Source organism: Rhyacophila brunnea, unplaced genomic scaffold, assembly GCF_057557595.1.
Source record: "Rhyacophila brunnea isolate RB1 unplaced genomic scaffold, BYU_Rbru_1.0 scaffold_6, whole genome shotgun sequence".
Taxonomy (NCBI): domain Eukaryota; kingdom Metazoa; phylum Arthropoda; class Insecta; order Trichoptera; family Rhyacophilidae; genus Rhyacophila; species Rhyacophila brunnea.
Window position 1 is genome coordinate 17,270,346 of NW_028233276.1, and position 24,041 is coordinate 17,294,386.

At 32.5% G+C, this 24,041-nt stretch overlaps 1 protein-coding gene across 1 annotated transcript in view; it reads left to right on the forward strand.

Annotated features, from left to right (window-relative positions):
* Positions 1–22,407, forward strand: part of Glys (glycogen [starch] synthase) — a 38,268-nt gene extending 15,861 nt beyond the window's left edge. Inside the window, exons 5-19 of the mRNA XM_085956461.1 lie at positions 22–213; positions 369–463; positions 1,261–1,363; positions 2,366–2,474; positions 3,345–3,498; positions 4,702–4,822; positions 10,249–10,415; positions 11,081–11,195; positions 12,236–12,488; positions 14,330–14,459; positions 15,395–15,476; positions 15,760–15,892; positions 18,497–19,554; positions 20,494–20,651; positions 20,712–22,407. Coding sequence (XP_085812587.1) covers positions 22–213; positions 369–463; positions 1,261–1,363; positions 2,366–2,474; positions 3,345–3,498; positions 4,702–4,822; positions 10,249–10,415; positions 11,081–11,195; positions 12,236–12,488; positions 14,330–14,459; positions 15,395–15,476; positions 15,760–15,892; positions 18,497–18,591 — 1,749 coding nt within the window. The 3' untranslated portion in view covers positions 18,592–19,554; positions 20,494–20,651; positions 20,712–22,407. The remainder of the gene's footprint in view (positions 1–21; positions 214–368; positions 464–1,260; positions 1,364–2,365; positions 2,475–3,344; positions 3,499–4,701; positions 4,823–10,248; positions 10,416–11,080; positions 11,196–12,235; positions 12,489–14,329; positions 14,460–15,394; positions 15,477–15,759; positions 15,893–18,496; positions 19,555–20,493; positions 20,652–20,711) is intronic.
* Positions 22,408–24,041: the final 1,634 nt, after the last annotated feature.

A 24,041-nucleotide genomic window follows, 5' to 3' on the forward strand; every position in this document is an offset into this window, starting at 1 on the left:
ACATGTCTTTAATGGTTACAGGTTCACACGGGAACATGGCTGGTCGATGGAAACCCGCAAATAATATTATTCGACGTGGGGTCGGGGGCATGGCGGCTAGACGAATACAAGCAGCATTTGTGGGACGCCTGCAACTTGGGCATTCCCCACTTGGACATTGAGGCCAATGATGCGGTCATCATGGGATACATGGTGGCCCAGTTTATACAAGAGGTTGGTAAAAATATTATTGGTGATTTTGAATTCCTTTTAGGTGAGGTGATCCAAAAATGTTAGGCAAATTAAGCTGAATGCCGTTTACGTTTTTATATTGTTAGTAGGCAATGTAGTCTATATGAATATAATTTGTCTAAATTTGATCTTTTCAGTTCAGACAAGCGGCAGAATCTTGGAGTGATACTCCTCCTAGAGTCGTGGCCCATTTTCACGAATGGCAAGCCGGTGTGGGACTCATAGCCTTAAGGTTAGTTTACTATTTCAGTTTCAAATTATTTTTTAACTGCTAGGTTAAAATTTTTATAAATTTATAAAAACATTGAAGAAAGCCTTCCCTCCTTGAACATATGAAACTGAAGCTAAAAAGAAGAACACTAGATCGAATTAGCTGCAAGTAATTTCACATTGTAGATGCCTACATCTGTTAATGTACCTATAGATATTGTCAATATAAATTGTGAAATTAGTATTTGTTATGAATGGATGGTATTTTTTCATTTTTTTAAATAACTGCCCTTTTTTTTTCGTATAAGGTCGTCGAGAGAGTTAAGTGTCATTTAAATATTCGCATTTATGGTGATATTGAAAAATTTGCTCGATTGTTTCTTTATAGTCAGAATTAAATGTTTTGTGTAGTGCTCGTGTTGTTTTGTTGTTTAGTATTTCGTGAGGTGTTTGGAAGTCAATTTCGTGATTAGAATGGATGGTATTGTTATTAATTATTACAATACATTGATGATTTCGAATAGATTATGTTCGACTTGTACCGGAACTAAAACTTTCACAACATAACACAAATGTACCAACTGTCGTAGAAAGGATTGACTGAGGCAATAAATTACTGTTTATAGATAGGCAACCAAATATACCAGTAATGGTTTTTTTGAACATTTAAATGAATGATCATAATTGGAATTGCCATCATGTATTATGATATAATATATAAGGTTCATAAGATTTTCTGTAGTTATAGTACAAACCTTTTGTACAAACAAGTATGGGTATACTTACCAATATTATACCTATATGATTTTATTATTCCAGAACCCGCCATGTAGATGTTGCCACAGTATTCACAACGCATGCCACATTACTTGGACGGTATCTGTGTGCTGGCAACACTGATTTTTATAACAATATGCATAAAGTAAGTTTTGGCCCTATGTTTACTCATATTTATATAAATAAGTGAGCTTATACTGGACAGGTGTCAATTAAATACATATGTATTATAAGCAAAAATCAAGTAAATTTAGTTTTGAACATTGTTTACTCATTTCAAAAAAGCAAAATTATATTCAGCGCCGATTAACTAAGCAAACATGAAAGACTAGCAGTATTTAAAAATGTAACTATTACAATATTGAAACCAGTTTGATATTTTTTGCATGCATGACTCGACCAAAGTAGTTTTGTCCGAATGCTAGGGACACTATATCAACTACATTTATTAAAATAAGCCACCGATAAAGCGACCATTGAAATATTTAAACTTTAAATTAACTATTAATTAATTATTACACAATTTATATTATACGGCTTTCATATTTATTAAAAATGGCAGCATTTTCGATCGCCAAAAATTATGTTGCCATGCTACAATAAAACCTCATTAGTAAGAACACTGATAATTCGAAATTCGCCGTAATTCGAAATTTTCCTGAAAAAAAGTCCCTTGAACATTATTTTCATATAAAACCATACCTTTAATTCGAATTTCGTAATTCGAAATGATTTCAGAGTCCCTGGCATACAAAAATATTCAATAAATCGTAATAAAGTACACTATTTCATGAGCCAGTCATTGAAAATTGTGACAGACTTTTCTTAAAAAATCAAAAATTACTTATTTTAAGGTAATTAAAATAATCCTGACATTTTATGACCCAATTCGGTAGGCACATCTATGATCGGAAACAAAATTAATGAAAATCAAATTTTTTTTTTTTCAAAATTTTAATATTTTTGCCCCATAATTCGTAATTCGAATTTTCGATTTTCGGTCCCATGGAATTCGTATTAACGAGGTTTTACTGTATTTATTATTAGTGTTCATATTTAGTTAGTTTTACATAACGTCGACATCTCTGCATTTGGCCTTTATGAATTAAGTTATTAATTTTATTCAAGTATTGACATCTCTTTTCAGTTTAAAGTGGACGAGGAAGCAGGAAAGAGACAGATATATCACCGATACTGTATGGAAAGGGCAGCTACCCATATGGCACACATCTTCACCACTGTCTCGGAAATTACAGGTACGTTTTCTTTTCTCAAATATTATTTTAAATCATTTTCGTACGATCAAGTGTGTTAGGCAGCTACGTTGTAAGTATAGTTTATAGATGATTTCTTAACAAAGCTAGTGAGCTGTCCTTTATAATTAGAGCTGGTTGCAATTATTATGAAAAGGACCAAGTGAACTAGGGTTTATCTACAACGATAACCGGACAAAAATAAATGAATAAACAGAACATGAAGAAACAAAACTATGAAAATTCAGAACAGAGGAAAAATATATCAATTAATATTGAAACTATCGTATCTCTATAATATGTTGTATAGATTTTTAATAACACGTCATGTTTTCAATAAGCGTAAGACAATCTTGTTCTGTTTATAACTATCTGCAACCACATGGAAAAGCAGGCAGGTGAGACAGTTACCGAGAATTGACCTTGAAGCTGTAGATAGTAAATGTGCAGGATATGCACATGTTACTGGTATATTTTCCACAATGAGATATATGATTTACTCCAACTCATGATGCCGGGAAAGGTCGAGGGCAGCAGAGGCATAGGTAGAAAGAGGTTCTCTTGGCTACGTAACTTCTATCAGTGACACTGATATACTGTAATTTGGTCGGCGACCATCGATAGAAGAAGAAGTACTGATATATATATGATGATCTTGTGTAGGCAAACTTTGTAATTAGGTCATGCCTTGTTGAATATATTTTAATACTTATAGTTACATGTTGCTTTGTCAAAGATGGATCAAATGCTGATGAATTATACTTATCTAATAACTCAAGTGTTTATTGAATTATTGTTGTATATGTGAGAGATTTTAATACTATTTGATGCTATCCAAATTAGGAGCTAAAATTTTTGTAAATCTCTTTATAGGTTATGAAGCTGAACATCTGTTGAAACGTATTCCGGATATCATCACTCCAAACGGTCTGAATGTGAAGAAATTTTCTGCCCTCCACGAGTTTCAAAACTTACACGCTCTCAGCAAGGAAAAAATTCACGAATTTGTAAGAGGACATTTCTATGGGTAAGCCATTATTCATAATCCTGAATACTACAGTATTATTAAGAACAATTAGATTTTATTTTATTATTGCTACTAGAGACACCCTTGTCCACCAAAATCGTACATTGTCCATTCTTAGCTTGGTCTTATATGAAGAATAAAGCTGTACAATACAGTAAAACTTCGTTAATAAGAACACGAATTCAAAATTCGCCGTAAATCCAAATTTTCGCGAAAAAAAGGTTCCTTGAATATTATTTCCATATAAAACCATACTTTTAATTCGAATTTCGTAATACGAAATGATTTCAGAGTCCTGGCATATAAAACTATTCAATAAATCGTAATAAAGTACACTATTTTATGAGCCAGTCATTGAAAATTGTGACAGACTTTTGTTAAACCATGTAAATTGCTTATTTTATGAAGGTAATAAAAATAATCCTGACATTTTATGAACCATTAAGGCTATACCTCAGCTGAGGCATGGTCTAAAAAGATCGTGACAAGGCGATGCACGGAATACGGGTCGCGGGTGCAAATGACGGAAGCCAACCGAAATATAATTTGTCATAAAAGTTCAATATGTGTCTTTTTTATGTTATGTTTATTATTATATTCGTAATGATAAGAGTATATTCATTGACATGTTTTCTTTTTTAAGTACATACGTAAAGTTTTTTAGTCATCTTTACACGATTTAAGAATATTTTCGTCCGACGCCATGACAAAACGAATCGACGTGCAGACGCCTCGACTATCGCTCTCCGAATGACAATGCGGCCGTAATTTCGTTCTACATACAGTTGAAAATTATTTGCCGTTTCACTTATGTACGCTCTTAACATATCAGTGGCACAACTGCACTCCACTCAAAAGATAAACAATAACTCACATATTTCAGGGCTGTAGGTATTTAATTGTTGATTGTTTATTGGATTTTCACATAGTTTTACTAGAGAACCTATGCCAAACAATTGTGTTGACAAATTGGAAAAATAGAAAAATGGATTGATATTTGCACAGATTTTAATTTGAAAGAATTGTATCGGAAATTTGGTTGGCACATCTATGATCGTAAATGAAATTAATGAAAATCAAAATTTTAGTATTTTTTCCTTCATACATTTCATATTTCGTAATTTGAATTTTTTTTTCGATTTTCGGTCCCGTGGAATTCGTATTAACGAGGTTTTAATGTAACTGTATTTTTGTTTTTTGCAGCCATTTTAACTTTGACCTGGATAAGACGCTGTACTTTTTTATTGCTGGTCGGTATGAGTTCGGCAATAAGGGAGCAGACATCTTTATTGAAGCTCTAGCCAGACTGAATCACTACTTAAAGGTAATTTTTTTGTTTAAATAATTTCTATCGCACTCACATCCGTTATCAGACATCGGTAATGATCTTAGCTATCTCCTGTCTGTCTGTCCGCTACTTTGAACACGGATAAAGTGCTGACCTCAAATCAGTCTCTCAGATTCTTCTCCCAGGGCCTCACTTACCGGAAAACTTTCCTTAAATGGTATAGAAGTTGATACTTCTCAGGATATTGCATGATGTGGCCAAAGTATACTAATTTTTAGTTTTTATTACTTCTTTGGCGTTCTTCATCGTTGACATCACCTTGGCATTAGCGACTTTGTCCTTCTAGTTGATACAGAACATGTTTTAGCACACTGAATTTATAAAAGCATCAAGTTGTCTGAGCATTGTTTCTGTCCATGTCCTTCACTATGTACAGTACAACCGAAAAGATACAATATCTTACTATTCTTGTAAAGCTGATTATCAGGATTATGTACATAGTATTTTCCTCATTTGTATAAAAGTGGCGTTGGCCTTCTCAACTCGGCATTTCACTTTCACCTGAGTATATCGTGGGTATACTGGCAAAAAGCTTTAAGTCAAAAAACACTGTTTTGAGAAAATCGATTTTTAAAGTTTGAAGCTATCTGTTAAATACACTTTAATTCCAATTAGTAAAAAAAAACACTTCCTGTAGTTCATTAATGATTTAATATCATGATTATATTCATATTAAGTCTTATTTATGGTAATAATAGGTATTTTTTGTTAATTGTTTGCAAAATGGTACCACTTAGAGTTTTTTGCCAGAACACAAAATGGGTTTGTATTGAGATTTTTTTCTACCATAAGTAATGTTTTACTATTAAAAATGGTTTGGAGGATAGGTTCTAATGAAAATAGACTTATTTTTTTGCATAATATCAATTATTTATTTATCAAAAAGACATATACAGAGAACTAAAACATAAAATGGTTTAATATTATCAATTTTGAATGAAAATACATACTTATATTATTATGATTTATTAAAAAAATAGATCATCAATTTTTAATGTGCAGGTAAACATTTTATTAATAAATTGATTCAATTTATCAATTAATTTGATCAATGACAGATTTAAGAACACGTATACAGTTACATAATAAATTTATAATCAATAATTGAAAAAACATTTCAAATATTTGAATATCAATTTGTCAACAGGAAAAATCTATAAATAAAATAATTAAAAATAACAAAATACAAAGTAACCAATTTAAAATGAGTTATACATTAATATAAACTTAATTAATGAAAATACATTCTTATGATTTATTATGATCAATTCTAAATGTGCAGTTCAACGTTTTATTAACTAATGTATTCATTTTATCAGTTGATATTGCTATGTTTTAATTTTATCAATAACAGACTTAATAATAACACTTATGCATTAACATAATTTATAATCAATAATTAATTACACAAACATTTCAAATATTTGGATATCAATTTGTCGACAGGAGAAATTTATAAATAAAAAAAATACAAAGTAACCAATTTAAAATGAGTTCTACCTTAACATAAACTTAATTAATGAAAATACATCCTAACTTAATTAACGAAAATACATACTTATGATTTATTATGATCAATTCTAAATGTGCAGTTCAACGTTTTATTAACTAATGTATTCATTTTATCAGTTGATATTGCTATGTTATAATTTTATCAATAACAGAACAGACTTAATAATAACACTATTGCATTAACATAATTATTTATAATCAATAATTACACAAACATTTTAAATACTCTAATATGAATGATCAAAGGGAGAAATCTATACATAGGTACATCTTTAACTAATTTTCTACGTCAGAATCGAATTCTGAGGGCTCTGGTACAGTATCAATTAACGAAGAGCTGGGCAAACTTTGATACCAGGGATGAAGCTCTGGAGGAATAATGTTTTTGCTACACATTGTCAATAAATCTTTTTTTTTCTCATTGGAAATGTGTAACTGGGAAGCGTAAGCGTTTGGTATGTCTTCAAGTGGTAGAACACTTCTTCGACCTCTACGATTACCAAATATATCAATTTTTTTGTATTCACTTGAATAATCGTAGCGGTAAAAGATTGTTCCTGGCGAAGTTTTTTCATATTTAAAACATTTCACTTTGAGCCAGTGGACTTTATCTTTGTCTTCGTCAACATTTTTATTTTTGATAATTTTTTTCGATAATGTCTTCAAGTCGAGCATGTCGTTGAATGTCAATTGTTTTACATGATAGGGATTTTTATTAACATTCTTAGACTTCCGTGCCACACGGCTCATTTTGAAAATGTTCAGCCAATCCTGCACACTGAACACGTCCATAAATTTTTTCTTATACTCGATAGCACTGTGCATGCTATCGACTTCCATGTATGTATGCCCACTCTCTAAAAATTTATGTTCGATCACACTTAAATGTGTGGTTTGCACCAGGTGTAACAGGAGAGCTGCTATATGAATATTGCGATTTTGGCCTCCACATGTATCGGAATACAGCACCAAGTTAGTTGCTGTTAGTGGCACTTCATTTCTTATATAGATGGCCAAACATGATCCGATTTCACAAGCTCCCCTCTTTCCGTCTACTTCACTCCATGCATAGCAAAATCCTCTATTTGGAGGAGCACCTTCATATATGGTTAAATTAAACATATTAAGCTTCCGCATATAATATGCCAGTGAAGCTCTTGATGATGGTATTTGTAGGACTTTCTGCAGGTCAAAAGTTACTGTAATGTATTTTGCGTTGTTGATTGAAATGTTTTTGTCCGATGACTTTGATAGTTCAGCTGCCATTTTCCGTTCAATGTGCATTCGATACTCTGATTCCAGTATGATTTTTTCCTCACTAGAGGCTTGAGAATACCGAATGCAATTGACGCACTGATCCTTTTTAGGTTTAAAAAAACTTAAATTATAATTAAGGCTAAAAGTTCGCCTATAAGTTATTGAACTCACCGGGACTTTATTGTTTTCTTCGCAGTACACTATGTACTGATCGTACATTTTGGAAATGGACAAACCACTATCCAGATATTCCCTCGTTGAAGATGCTCTGGTATAGTGGCTTTCCATTTTTGGGTATCTTTCAATATGACCCTTTACAAATTGAATGTCCTCCTGTTTAGTTTTATTTGATGGGCTTTTGCGTCCTCTCATATCCATCCCTATAAATACGCCTTGGTCACCTTCTGTTTTGAAAGCATTTTTTATAACTGTGTTAGAGATGCATATCGTCTTTATAAAAAAGTTTTGGCAAACTCTTTGCCTAATTTGGCCGGTCTTATATAAGTAATATGCTTTTGCATCTTTACGTTGTTTACCTGTTACAGTGTTCTGTTTACGGTATTTTGGACTGCTGGACTCCACATTTCTTAAAATAAAATCTCTTTTCCTTTCATGATTTCTCAAGCCCCAGTAAATCCCACAAATATGTTGACGATCTTCCGGTGTAAAATGATCACAACATTTAAATCTGCACAAAGAGCAATCAATAATCTTCGGGAGTTTTGCTACTTTCATGTTGCCTTTTCTGTTTTCGTAAGGTAGACAGTTGTCCCTTTTTTCTTTTTGAATGTTTCGCTTCCATCCTGCAGGATTACATGTCTTCCAACGGGTATGTCGTGCAGATAGATCCTGGGGTGCAACTTCTTGCAGTTCGTTATCCATAGGATTAGGACAATTATTTTCAACTCCTGTGGATGGTGAAACAGGCAAAATCATAGGTGGAGACAGTAAAAAATCTTCATCGGCAACAATATTTCCAATCTCATCTGCCAGCTTTATTTGATCTTCGTCCATGTCGCTTTCTTCTCTGTATTCTATGATTATATTATTGTCCAATGCAACGTCTTGTGTAATTTCTGTAAATAATTAAAATCAACCATTTAACATTACGTCATATACTAACTACTTATATAACTATATAAATATATAACTATAACTAAAAAATCACTTCAGCCCGTATTGCAAGACATTTTCTGTGTATGTCTTATTATAATAATATGTAGCGCATGGTGAGCACTTTTAATGTCACTAATTATTTTAAAATAAATAATATCCATATACAATTTTATTGATTAATTAAGTTTAACTCACAAAGAGAGTTAATTAATTAATTGAGTTTGCATATACTTAGTATAATTCAATTTTACGATAGTGAAATAATTTCAATGTATTATAATTCTATGGGTCATTATCTAACCTAGTCTATTAATCACAAATAGTTAGTGACTTACCTATTTCTTTTTCCTGTGGAATTTGTTGTTGGCTATCCAAATCATGGTATTCAAATCCTGCGTCGCATAATATTATAGGAATCTTCTCCAAGTCAACCTCATGTATCGGTTCAGTTTCTGAAAATTTAAAGAATATCCGTTAAATAAGGTTTTCTCCATAGACCCGAACTGTATCCAAATAATTATACTACGTGTAAATATTTGTAAACACAATATCTAATGAATAATTAGTCAAAATATACACAATAAAGGACAAGTAGGAAACAGAATACTTGTATTAATGATTTATTTTGAGGTTAGAAATTATTGATACACATACCTGCTTTATTTGTTGGTATTTTATTTTGCTGCTCGCACAAACTCATGATTTTATCAGACCTTGATTGATACATTTTGATTTGATAGAATAAAAATAGATGAAAGAAATAAGAAAATGATTAATAACGTAGAAAAAAATGTGGGCGCGTAAACGGAGCTGTCAAAATAGTATGAGCATTGATTGCAATAGTGCCAACAGCACGCTAAGTACAGATAGGCGTGAAGTTTGTACTGGCAAATAGCTGCAAGTATGTTTGAAGTTTTTGTCCAGAAATAGAATACACTACGAAATATTTAATATGTACAGACAATTAATCCTAAGTTAGTTTGAAGTGTTTTTCCAGTATTGATATTCATTTTAGTGTGTGTCAAATGACGTTTAGTCATATACAGTATTTTTCCAGAAATAATATGATCAATATTGACTTAATTCATAGTGACATTTCAATATTACGTATAAATGGATAGGAATCTACCAAAGCTTGTTTTTTCAGACGATAGAGCGTGATATAATCTACCAAACTGCATTATTAGGTCAAAACGGTCAATTTTCGACTTAAAGTCATTTGCCAGTATACGGACGATATGATGCAATGTGCTCTTTCCAAGGATACTTAATTTACTTAGTACATTTTATCATCTACAGCGTACTTGCATATACCTATTCATGTATCTGGTCTTTTCATTGTTTAAAATTTAAAGTTGTACTTGTCGCTGGCCTCCGTTATCCTATTCAAATATCTAGTCATCATTTTATCTTTCTATAGATTACTAGCTTGAAACATCTCGAAACTTTCTATAATACCTATATAATTAAATACTCATTTCCCTAATTAATTAATTAATTATAATTGTATGTTTCAGAATACCCATCCCGATGTAACGGTGGTAGCTTTCCTGATTTTCCCGACCAAAACAAACAACTTCAATGTGGAGAGTTTACGAGGGCACGCGGTCACGAAGAGTTTGAGAGACACCATCAACGAAATTCAGTCCAAAGTCGGGAAACGGATGTACGATACATGCCTCAGGTAAATCTTAATAAAAATCCATTCCTCTACCTATTATGTATTGTTTCATATTCTAAGTGCCAAGTTTATTAGATTATGCAAATTTTGTTGAAATAGTGTAGTTTAAAGTGATTAAAAAATTGAGGAATTAAAAACTTTCTTCTATGGAGATGAGGAGTTTATAATGTGAGTCTATTAGTTTCATTTATTTCTAAATATTATCTCTAAATTATTTTAAATTATTGCAGTTGATTTATTGATAAGTAAATAATGTCAGGGGACAAATGTTTAGCAAAGATATAAGTATATCAGTAGACCACAGTGGCACTATGGGCGATTCGCATGTATATTAATATTGTTGGCTCAATGCCTGTTTCAATACTAACAAACGTTATTTTGCCGTATCCATGGTGCCACTGTTTGATTTATCTATACAGTCTACTGATTTCCCTAAAAACTTGGGTTTCTTCTTTTGATATTTATTGTAAATAAGGGATCAATGGTGTTTTCTCTTATTATTTCTTCCAATTTGGTTGCTATGGAAAATCAGTAAGATTATTTACTACCGAGGCCCTCAACTCTAACATTCAATCACGCGTACATGTTGAGAATAATTTACTAATATACTAAATATATAAAGAATCACCACCTAGTGTTAATTGATTTTACTCTTTTACAATTTTTAGCGGCCATTTGCCTGAACCCACCGCCCTCCTACAGAAGGAAGACACAGTTAGATTGAAACGTTGTATCTACGCAATGCAAAGAGATGGCTTACCGCCCGTCACTACGCACAACGTTGTAAGTTTAAATTGAATATAAAATTTATGTTTTCATTCGCGTCCAATGATTTTATTTCACAGTGCTGTCAGTTGAAAAATTAAATGAATCACCGCCCACGATTAATTGTCATGGAAATTAAAACCGTAATAAGTTTGACATTTTGATTTGGCAAAATCTATGTATATCTGTGGTCTTGAGTCAATCGTTGTCCATATATCATGCCCTAAGTGTGGGAGGGGTTCTCTGATATAATAGAATGATTTACGGTGAAGGGGGGTGTAGAAAATGTGACATCAGGTAACACAGAATTAATGGGTACTGATATACCTAACGGGTGTGAAGTAATAGGCAACCGATCTCGAATGTGGAAGAATTGGGATAAACTTAAATGCGTGCCAAGAATACGTCATTCTATTGTCCTTCCTTCTGACAACTGCTCTCTGTTTATGCACTGACGCTCATTTAATATTGGTGTATTTGAAGGTTGCAACACACACTATTGCACGTCTATAGTGTGTGTTTCATTTTCTTGGACACTCACACTTTCCAAACCCGGGTTATAGCCTATCTGATCTATGTGTGCGATCATCAAACCAGCAAAATATAAATAGTTCATGTTTTCTAGGAATAAAATATACCATAACAACATTATACACACTGAAAGGGTGAATTTTTAATGAATGGGAATTCAAAAATATGATATACTTAATGTGTAAGGTGCTTAAAAGTTTGAGAGAGGGATGGGGGGGGGGTTAAAATATTGAAAATCGTATGGCAAGACCGATGAAACCGATAATTTTCGTTAGGAGAGTTGGAATTTTCCCTGTGAATCGAGAAATGGTAAATTTATTATAATATACATACCCATTTATCAAATACTATCGTTATTACACTAGTTTGAATTGACCAAATGGAAAAGAAAAACCTCACACAAAAATTGTGTACCTATCTTGTAATTACCATATGTACTTATTATAATTTGACATAACCAATGACCATTGGTATGTCTATCCAACTATCTCGGGTGTATCGTTTAAAAACAATGTACACTATTTTAGGTCGACGACTGGAACGATCCTGTCCTTACGTCAGTGCGCAGATGTGAGCTGTTCAATACCATCAACGACAGAGTGAAAGTAATTTTCCACCCTGAGTTCCTCTCCTCCACTAATCCGCTCCTCGGCTTAGAGTACGAGGAGTTTGTGAGAGGATGTCACTTGGGGGTGTTCCCCTCTTACTATGAACCCTGGGGCTACACTCCTGCTGAATGTACCGTCATGGGAATTCCTAGCATCACAACCAACCTTTCAGGTAAGCATATTTTGCTCTTTTACATCTCTTGATAAGGTACACTATTACTAGTTTTGCTGGACCGAATTTTGAAACGCACTACATACCTAACGATATGGAGATATTTTATAGCTTTATGGTTAAATTAGACAAGCTGATTTGTTGACTCACTGACCATCTGATCCAATCGATAAATGTCCGGCTCGACAAATGTCCTATTCAACAACCGAGGTCAACAGTAAATTATTAACGCCTTAAGCGTTATTTGAACATATAAAAATTATATGGCAGTAAATACAATCAGCAAATAATTATAGGCGGACCTCGACTTTCGAACGTTTGACTCTCGCACAATTCTCTATTTCGCACATTTAAAAAAATCGTTTTTTAAAACGTCGCGCTGTGGGGTAATATCCTCCTCTTCCTCGCACACAAGCAAGTGCATTTCTTGCATCACTTGTATCCTGCTCACACCCTTCACTTTGCTTGTGAGCTAGCTAGGAAAGGTTTAGTGAGTGAAAAACGGAAAAACTGCAGTGTTGATACGAACAAAAAGAAATCAAGCACTCATAAACTTCACACGATCGAGACAAAGATGGAAATTATTAGATGTTCTGATAGCGGTGAATCTTTTGCATCAATCGGACGTTCGTATGATACAAACAGGTCTACGATATGTTTTTTTTTTTTTTTTTTTAGAATTATTAATAACCATATCCTTGCTTTTTCGTACAAGGTGGTTGTTAGTAATTTTTGAACAATCACAAACACCCAGGCTTTGAGAAAAACACATAAATGTTTTTGTCATGACCGGGAATCGAACCCAGGAACTCTCGGGTGGAAGGCGAGCGCCTTACCCACTGCACCACGAGAGCCGATGTTGTGATAACATATCTTTAAAGATTGTTTCTCAAAGACACGGCATAGTTATGGATGAAATGAAAAAATATTTGTCATCATGGATCGATGACCAACATCAAAAAGATGTCCCTCTGAGTATTTCAATTATTCAAGCGAAGGCTCTTAGTTTGCACAAAAATTGGAAGGCTAGATTAAAAGAAGATTCTAACACAATTTTTCCAGCAAGTAATGGTTGGTTTATATTAAATTCACTGAAGAATCGGCTGATACGGATAAAGATGCTGCAAAAGAATTTATTTCCTCATTATCCAAAATTATTGAAGATGGAGAATATTTCTCTAGCCAAATATTTAATGTAGATGAGACAGGTTTATTTTGGAAAAAATTCCTAGTCGTACATTCATATCTAAGGAAGAATCAGTTGCCCCTGGGCATAAACTTTCTAAAAACTGATTGACATTGCTTCTTGGTGGAAACATAGCTGGTGATTTAAAATTGATGCCAATGTTAATTATTTATCAACCAGAAAATCCCAGAGCATTGAAAGGGAAAGATTAAGAATTGCTTCCAGTTATTTAGAAATGAAATAAAAAAGCCTGGGTTTACTGGGTTAATATTTAAAGATTGGTTCACTGCCAGCAGTTAAGCAATATCGTAAAGTTAATAATTTACCATTTAAAATATTTTATTTAAAATAAGATAAAGAAGAGTGGTAAACAGTTAACTCTTAGTAACTTTTTAAGGGAAACACCCGCAAACCCCACTTAAACATGTCTCTTAAACGCCTCTTAAACATCTTATATTTTTTACTTGATAAATAAATATTTTAAAATACGCACAATTTAAATTTTTTTTTTACTTCCCTTTACTTTCGAACATTTAACATTCACACACACTTTCAGGAACCAATTATATGCGAAAGTCGAGGTCCTCCTGTACTTGGAAAACTTCCATCGTATTTTATAGTTTTTTTGATATCATTATTTAATGTTTCTTTCTAGGTTTCGGATGCTTCATGCAAGAGCACATAGCGGACCCCATGTCTTATGGTATCTACGTCGTAGACCGCAGATACATTTCTTTAGAAGCCTCAGTCCAACAGTTGGCACAGTATATGTACGATTTTGCAAGGTGAGATACTGTTTCTGTTTGACCGAGGTACATACATCAATATACATTGATTACTCTTTACATCAGTGTTCATAGCAACAAAAATAGGTGGAGTTTGAGCCTTATCTGACAGTAACACTTATCCTAAAGTTACTAAGGCTAATGGTTAAATTAGCTGCAAGTTATTTCGAATTGTAGGGTAATTTGTAGGAAGCTTCACACTTGTGCTATAAGGCTTACTTGGCAGTGCTGCACTGTGATAAAAATGCCTTCCATTAGTGTCACAAGTCTAAAAGAAGTTTTTTAAACAATCATATTTAGATGAACAATTGAAATTTTAAAAATAACAGTACATATGAAACAACAGCAAGTCGCCATTTGCGTTTTATTTACAAACAATGTTTTTTCAGTGCTGCTGACACGGATACAATTACCGATTTAACTACATACCTATACTAAAATATCTTGGAATCAAGTAATACAAAAAATATTATGTATTGGGTCCCTCTATTTTAGTCCAAACTTTCCCTAGACAGCACCTTGAATTGAATAAGAAATAATTATATACCAGGGTTAGCAAACCTTTTTATGTGCATGTGCCAAAATCTCAAATATTATTTTCAACCGTCAGGATGTCAAAATGTAGAATACAATAAATGTAGTCAAACAGTGTTTGGTTATCAACTTACATGTTATTCTGATGTGTGAGTGACAAATTATAGTACTTTTATTTCATTATTTGATTGAAACCATGATTAATTACCAAAGATGCAGCTTATCATGACGAGATAAAAATAAATATAACAATTAATTATTAGTAACTTAACGAGTCCGGAAATACTATGCAAAAAAAAATTGAATTTGTAAATCGTTTATGTGCCACCTCTGGCACATAATACATACTGCAGTGAGTGAAAAGAAACAGTTGATCAATAATTCCTTTTATTGTTTATCAGATTGAACCGCAGGCAGAGAATTATTCAAAGAAATAGGACAGAACGTCTCTCAGATCTTATGGATTGGAGAAATTTGGGAATCGTGAGTACATTCAAAATTTATAGATATTTAACGCCATGCATTAGTCACAAATTAACTGCCATTAAATGCACGATATAATGTAGTTGCTTGAATCTTAATTTTTATATAATAGTTATCGATAATTTCTTTTCATTATTTTGGTGCTGGGAAAAATATTCATTGGAATACCTTTTTTCCAAATTCCGACATACACTTTAAGTCATGTTTTTATTTGAATTGGAATTGTAGACCGTGTAAACGTGCTTGTGGCATACATTCAGTTAATATGTATCTTTTGTTCCAGTTCTACCGTCAAGCGAGGGTCCGTGCGTTACGAGCAGTCTACCCAGACTATGTGGATGAAGTGGAGCAGGTGTTAGACGGAAGGTTCAGCTACCCGAGACCCATCTCTGAACCCCCCAGCCCATCCCATTCACGTTAGTACAGACCTTTTTTATTTACTCTATGCTGGATTCAATGTCTAAATGGTGATAGAATATAATATGAACAGTTACAATAAAAAGTGATTTTACTCTTTATAGTAAGTAATATTATGTTCTTATTGTTGCGTAAGTTTCACCCAGCATTATAATTAATATAATAATGTAGAATTAGACGATCTCATTCTGACAAATTAGGCACCCTATGGCTTTTGAGACAGAGACCACGGGTGGCAACTAAACACCTTTCATAAAAATATATCTGACACAGGTAATTTTTTTTTTCCACCATGTCCAATCCTAAGAAGATCATATTATGGACCTTCAATGAGTGAAAGTTTGTAGTAACAGATTTTTGTTTTTACGAGAAATGGATTTTAACCACTTGCTCAACCTATTAGGTCCATACTCTGATTCCAAACACACATTAAAAAACGATGTGTATTCACCAGACCCAGAATCCACAACATATATTTTAATAGTGAGATGAAAACATTAATCAATGTTCCATGCTAACTTACGTGACATAATTATATAATACACCACCATCAACACAACTTTTATTCCATAGACTAAGAGTAGATCTGTAACTTCTTTATTTATTTCTGAAAAACTTTGGAGCTAAACAATCTATTTCTAAATCTAATCGAAATCTAAGTTTTATGTATGTACCGTAATTCATTTCATTTCATAATCATTTAGTTATAATTATTATTTCTATGGAGTTAACATATTGATATTAATAATTTAGCTGTAAAGCCGAAAACAATCTTTATTAGAATATATTTGTTTTACCGTTGATAGTTTACGCTAGCATCCTTGAAACTTCACAAAGGCACGACCATGTCAAGCCGAAAAGCACTGAAAACGACAATGAAACATCACATTATAAAGATGCCGAGTTAGGAGACCAAATGGCAACACCGGAAGGCAACAGTACAACTAATGAGCTAGTAAAGTCGAATTCGAAAATTAATATTCAAAAAGAATTAACCGGGGATGATATCGTCCAAGTCATTCAATCCTTGACGGATAAGGAGGAGATCCGCATCGTTTCAAACATCGTAGCGGCCCGCTGCCATCTGGTGCACAAGATGGTGGACACGGGAGACGACGGCGGCATCGAGATAAACTTTGACGCGTCAAAATGTCCCTGCTCCGCAGCCAACAAGGAGCAACAGCCTTGCGTTGGCGGCGGTGTATTGGGAAGTCTAAGCGAGACGATTTATGAACAGATCGACGGACTACTCGCAAGACTGGCCGGAAGTGTTCCTCCGCCCGCAGGAGGTGAGCATCAAAGTGGCAGTGACGTCTTCCGCAGCCAAAATTCCTGCCGCCCGCTTTGCAGATTCAATCACGGCAGATAGGCTTTCTTTGCCACGGTTTTGTGGTTATTATATAAGAATTAGTTTTTTGAGTTTTTGTGGCTTAGAAGCATACTTACTGGTTAAGAAGAGGTCAAAATGTTTATGTAGCTAATAGTTATTTTATGAATTATATTTATGTGTAGGTTTCATCAAAGAAACGATCACAACTAAAAAAATTATCACTGCATTTTTCCTTCTTGTGTATGATTTTGTATATTGATATTTCACAGATTAGTAGGTTCAATTATCATTTTGTGTTAGCACCTGTAATTTAATATAACATATTATATTGTTTTGTATTTATCTCATTATGCAATACATATTTAACACAATTATTTCTATATGCTTTTGTGCTTGGTGGGACAATAGTTTTTTTTGCATCACTTGATGTCTTCACGCTTTGGTAGAAAAAAAGAACTGGAAGTTGAATCAGTACGAAGAGTAGGCAATTGCAAATGTGTTGTTCGGGTCAATTGTAGTTAAAAATAAATTACTAGTGTTTACATTTGACCAAATTCAAAACTTCTAAATCTATCCTCTGTAAGATGTCAATTAGTTAAATTGGACATGCTGTCCCTGTCTTTTGACATTGTATTAACAACACCTGCGTTGGGAGAGTGGCAACATATCCGTTTGGTAAGTCACGGTTCGATTCCCGGATCTGGCAAAATTCACATACTGTTTTTCAATTTGTAACCTGGAGCATGGGCCTAATAAGTTGAGCAAGTGGAAAACATCCATTTCTCGTCAAGAAAAAAACGTTGCAATCTTCTTCGTGAGGCTGCCAAGATCCACACCGGCTTGTAGAGTAAATGAAAAAAAATGCATTTATATATTTGACATAAATATAATATTCATAAATCAATCAATCAAGTACTTAATTAAAGTAAATTCACGACACTGTCCTTAGATAAATTGTTTTTTTCTTCTTTGATGACATTATCAGAACACAACGCATGAACACTTAAAATAAAAGATAAAAGCTGTTGAAATAAAAATAGCACCAATGCTTGTAAAATACTACACCATACTGACCAATGTTGATATTAGATACCCATTTTACTCTACAAAAATTTCAAAAGCAATTGCGCAAGGGAAATGTCACAGCGGAACAGCATGTTTATTCTGGCTAACTTCTGTCCTAAACCAGACTGAGTACAAATATAATTTTGACCAGTTCCTGTTTGAAGAATTTCAATCATTTTAAATTATATTATGCGATTGTACTTTTCAGGGGCAACCACACCCGCAGCGTCGGTGCACGGCTCCGATGATGAAGATGAAGTGGACGAAGAAAAGGAACTGGCTGAACTCAAAATATCCGATTAACAACCGCACACAATCAATACTAATTATTAATTGACTTAGTATTACAATATATCCAACCCCTATTTAAGTTTTTCATCCATTTTCCAATTTCGATTAATTTTGGAAATTGTGTTGTCTAATAATTTTTAGGTAATGAAAAATACCTTTAATATTGGAAGATATTTAGGGTTGCCATGCCTGGGTTTCATAAAGTATGTATTTTTTTTCTTATTTAACTCATTGGACATAATAGATCTGTGTTTACTATAATAAACACATTTAAATTATCGCATTGAATGAATCATAACATTTGGGTTTGTTGTTTTTTTTTAATTTTAATATGAAGTATGAAGACTATCCACCGCGCTTGCCAAAATAAGAAATACGTGAAATACATTAAATTTGTGTGTAAACTCAAATGTTCTCGTGTATGTGAGAAACATTCGTGGTCTGAAAAGTGGATATGTCTGATAAAAAAAAAACATCACGTGGTAACTCTAATTAATTACAATTGTGAAGTGTGGATATTCTGTCCTTTTGACAACGTATTGTAAAAAATTTGTGTCCATTGCGGACACACGTAGAATTAATGTACCTAATGAATTATCCTATTTAATAAAATGCAATCGAAGACTTTGAAAAACAAGATGATATACAAAAGATATTGTAAATACTGACAACTATAACTTGAGGTACGGTGGTTTGGAGCATAGCTCGCAATACTTAGATTGCAACATTAGCGCTACCTCAAGATATAGTTGTCGGTCTATATTTATGTACGATATTAATTTGTGTTGCCATATTTAAGAGCGTTCACGCACTCGCCATTTTAATTGTTTTACAATATTATTAAGTATACTATATTTTGTTAGTCATCTACTTTTTAATATTTGCAATATCGCTTGCTTTAAGGGAATTTTATGTGTTCATTTATTTGACATTTTTTTAAATGTATTACTTAGGTACTTTCGTAATTATTTCAAAGTCTGAGCAGCAAAATTTTATTTGAATTCAGATATTTTCTGAAAATTGCACAGAAACAACTGGGTTACTCAAAACTTATAAACTTATCAGTGATCATCATCATGAAACTAAGTCACCACAATATAGAAAAAAAATAAAATGGCTTTATTTCAGATTTTATCTGTATTTTTAACTTTAAACTTTCCCAGTGAATGTGTTTTGAGTCGATATAAAAAATACATCAGTACAAAAATGAACAAAATTGACTAATGTTATTCGAATGAAATTTATTGTAGAGAATTTCTTGTACTGTCAATTGTTTATTTTAAAATATATTTGCTACAGTATGTATACTCAAATAGACAGCTAAATAACCCGATATGCTTTAAGTGTCCTTCTTGCACGTGTTCAAAATGGTTTATAGGTACGTGGTGTATTAATGATTTTTCTAGAGCTGTCATTTAAGTTTCATCACAGTTGAAGATAAGATTTTTTTAATGCCTTTGCATTGCTATTGATGGAAAAAGAAGTTTATTGTATTTGGTTACAATAATTTATACATGAAGCCATTTTATAGATCAAAATATATAGTGCACAATTGTTACTATTATGAGTTATATTTTAGTTGAGAATATATGAAAAGGTAAAAACGTTTAAGAGAATGGGGGAAATAAAAGCAATTGATGAAATACGTTTATCGAAGTGTTAAAACCTCTGTTGTGACATTTTTGTCAAAATGGTTTTCTGAATTATAATTAATTATAGACTAGATAATTAATATATAACATTAATTATAGAAATCTCTGGTTTAACATGTCTCATAATAAGACCATAATAATCATCAATTGAAACTATTACCAACACTCGGTCATGATGAACCCCTCAATATCTGTTATTTAGATAAATCAAATTATTCACAGTTGACCTTCATTGTTGTAATTGAGGCTGTCAGCTTCAAAGTCGGTAATCTCCATATTCCACCATTTTGAGATAATAACAAAAATCGTCAAGCACATTTAGAACTGCAAACATATAGGTAAAAAATTAAATAAAAAACAAACGGCGAAATAAAATCTCCTTAATGTCATAAAAATTAATAAAAATCATGTGTTAAGTTAGTAATAGAACATAAAAAATAGCGGCTGATGAATATTAATGACATTGCAATCAACCTCCAGTTTAATTTGATTTAACCAACTAACAGCTGGATTTGATATTTTATGTACATATTATATGAGTAGCTTGATATCAAAGTAGGCCAACGCGATTTACAAAATTTTATAGGAGACACACAAACATGTGTGTAAAGTGTCCGTTTTTTCATATAACATACCAGCTTTAAACTCAAAAATCTATGAAACTACCGTTTTCGATACTTTTGGTGGATTTTTTGAAAAGGCATCACTTGCACCACAATAATCAATTAAAATATACATTTCGTTAAAAATGGCATTTGGCCTTCTTTGATATCTAGCTACTCATATATACATCCAATGGAAAAGTACTTACAAAATCAAGAAAAATATAAAAAATAGTAAAAATGGTGGTTGCCGACTTTGAAACTAATAGCCTCAATTATTTTGTCGGTTCTGTAAAATTTAAATTTTGTCACAACAGAGGTCTTTTCTTGCTTCCATTTTGTTTGTGAGAGTTAAAATGTGAAATAATAAGGATGGATTTTTTTAAATACCTCCTATTACTACATAGATTGTTCTTTTATACATTTTGTTATATTCCTTCCATATTATCAAATGAAATATTTTCTCTATGGTAATTAATGATGGATTGTGTGCCATTTAACTGATTACAAATTACTCATCTTTATTCCTTGTTATTCTATTTCTATGTCATTTTTAAATACTTATTGAATTTGTTAAGTTTGCCATCATGTTATTTAGATGTTGCAATTTTGCAAAATTTATACATGTCAAATTATATTTACAAAAAACTTAAATTATATTTTTTAAAAAGCTCTTCATTATACATTGTAGAAATATATTGAGCCATAATTAAAAATGGATTTGTCTGATTAGATTAATATGGATTTTACACATGTGTAGATTTATTGCTAGCAATTCGATTGACACAATAAAAATATATGTGAAAACACGAATTGCAGAGAGCGAATTTGATTATCTATTCATGACTTTACTTACACCAAGCCTATTGCATCAGTTTCTCTCCCTTGGCACCGCTCCGACTTTTACTTATTTTGTTATAACTTCTTGTTACTTTATAACTAATATTGTTGCATTAATTCAATAAATACTGTCTATGGTTCATAGTCATATTCGCGATAATAAATTCATGCATGTGTGCCCTATTATTGATAATACAATAAACAAAATTTTTGTGAATATTCAATTTAACGATAGGTTGCAATAGTTACAGTTTAATTATTGAAAATTGTTAAATTTTTCATTCTTCTTGGTCGTTCCATCATGGCTGAAGATCGTGACCGCCCTGAAATTCAGTCAACTTTTGATACTTTACGATCTTTCATTTACGATGAATCAAAACTCAAAAAAACGTAGTCACCAAATTTATTGTCATTTCCAAATTATATTATTGTATTGGCTAATGACATACAGTACTACTACTTCCTTTCAAATCCATCTTTTAATACATATTTTACAATATATTATCATAATACATACATAATAATATGTTATATGTCGTAATTACGTTGATGATTGTATTCCTTTTGTCCGCCCATGTGTACTAGAATAAGAAGCTTTATTAGTTAGTGCCAAAACAGATTGTATAATGTAGATTAGAAGGAAGTATGTGCCATTACTTTTTTTAAATCAATAAATATATTTTTTACATCTCACAATTAGTAATGAAATCATAAAGAAAAATAAACCCTTTCCTAAAAAATAAAGAGTTATTTTCATTTTTATCCTATACCTTCTTCAGGGATGGCGAACAATACGCGGACCATTTTTTTATGACACACAGATAAAGTTCGAATTTTGTATACAGACGTATGCGGGTCTATTCTATACATAAGGCGACTATCGACCGCTAAAGTGATAAAGTTATAGTATTTATTACATATTTGTATTGAGGTATTATAATTGTTGCAATAAGTTAGCCGTCTAAACAGTCAAAACTGTCTATCTCGCTCTAAATTTTATCACAGCCAAGAGAGGTGCTGTTAAAATATAGCACTTATTGCAACAATTACAACCAACTTATTGTAATTGTTACAATAAGTGATACTTTGATAATATTTATCACTTTAGCGGTCGATAGTATAGAATAGACCTAACAGTGGTAATTTTGTACTTAATTTATCTAAAATCTACTGACTTTTTAAATAAAACCTACTTCAACTGGCAACACTGGCTTGCCTTATTGCCGTTCTTATAGATAACAACAATTTGAATAATATTTTCTATTGATATGTCAAGCCTGTGAATAAAAAGGTAATATTATTGCAGAATGCAGTTTTAAAAGAATGAAATTCATTTCCTAACCGCTATTTTCACTATCGTTGGTTAAACATGACAGAAAAAATCTATTTTCATCAATGAATTATTTCAAATCGAAAATAAAAGATTGCCGTATTTCTGTTGATATCAGATAATTCATCATTTGAAACTAGAAAATTGCGTAACTTCAAAAACGCTACTTTACAGGAGAGACAAAAAACATTATGGTTTCTTATACAAATATATTATGGTTATGAAGTTAAATCATCCATGATTTAACAATGTTATCACCAAAGGGAAGGTGACAGCTTGGAGAAACTGGACGTGATTGGTATCATTAATAGTAAAAGAGAAAGAATGCCACCGGATCTTCCTTGGTGTCGGCAATTCACTCACTTGAGCCCTGGAGAACTGACGAACAACTGGAGGAGAATCAAGTACAGAATTGGAAGGACTCATGAATACCTCACTAATGAGGCTTTTTATTATATCAAATTGATTTTTTTTGGTAACTGTTTCCTTGTGCAATGGACAGAGACTGTGATACTTAGCTTTAAAATCTTGTGTTTCAAATATGTCAGTAAACAAGTTAGCAATGGCACTTTTTGAAAAACTCTCAAGGTAACGCACATTCACTGTGAATTAATGAAAATTCGTCGAAGCTCTGGGTCATGGATTCGAATCTCTTCTCTGACAGGTTTACAAATCGACACTAACATTGCATCTTGCTCATACACTCTGTGGAAACTCCGATCCGATTGGTCAATTTGTGAACACCAACTATCAAAACATTCAATTTTTATAAATATGTGCACTTGTAATTTAATTTCAGTCGAGTCTGTTGGTGTCTGGTGGATTTTGGGGCTGCCAATAGAAGAAGAAAATAATGAACTTGTTACTGATACAACCGCTCTTTCAAATTGTTCGATTTGAAAATCAAACTGTCTTCAAATTTTTAAATACGAAATTCGTATGACTCCTATCTAGATCCTCCCAATGTTAGTAAGATGAAGAGGAGGGTTTGTTTAGGATAACACATTTCCTACTCCTCATATTATAAATTTAGGGGTG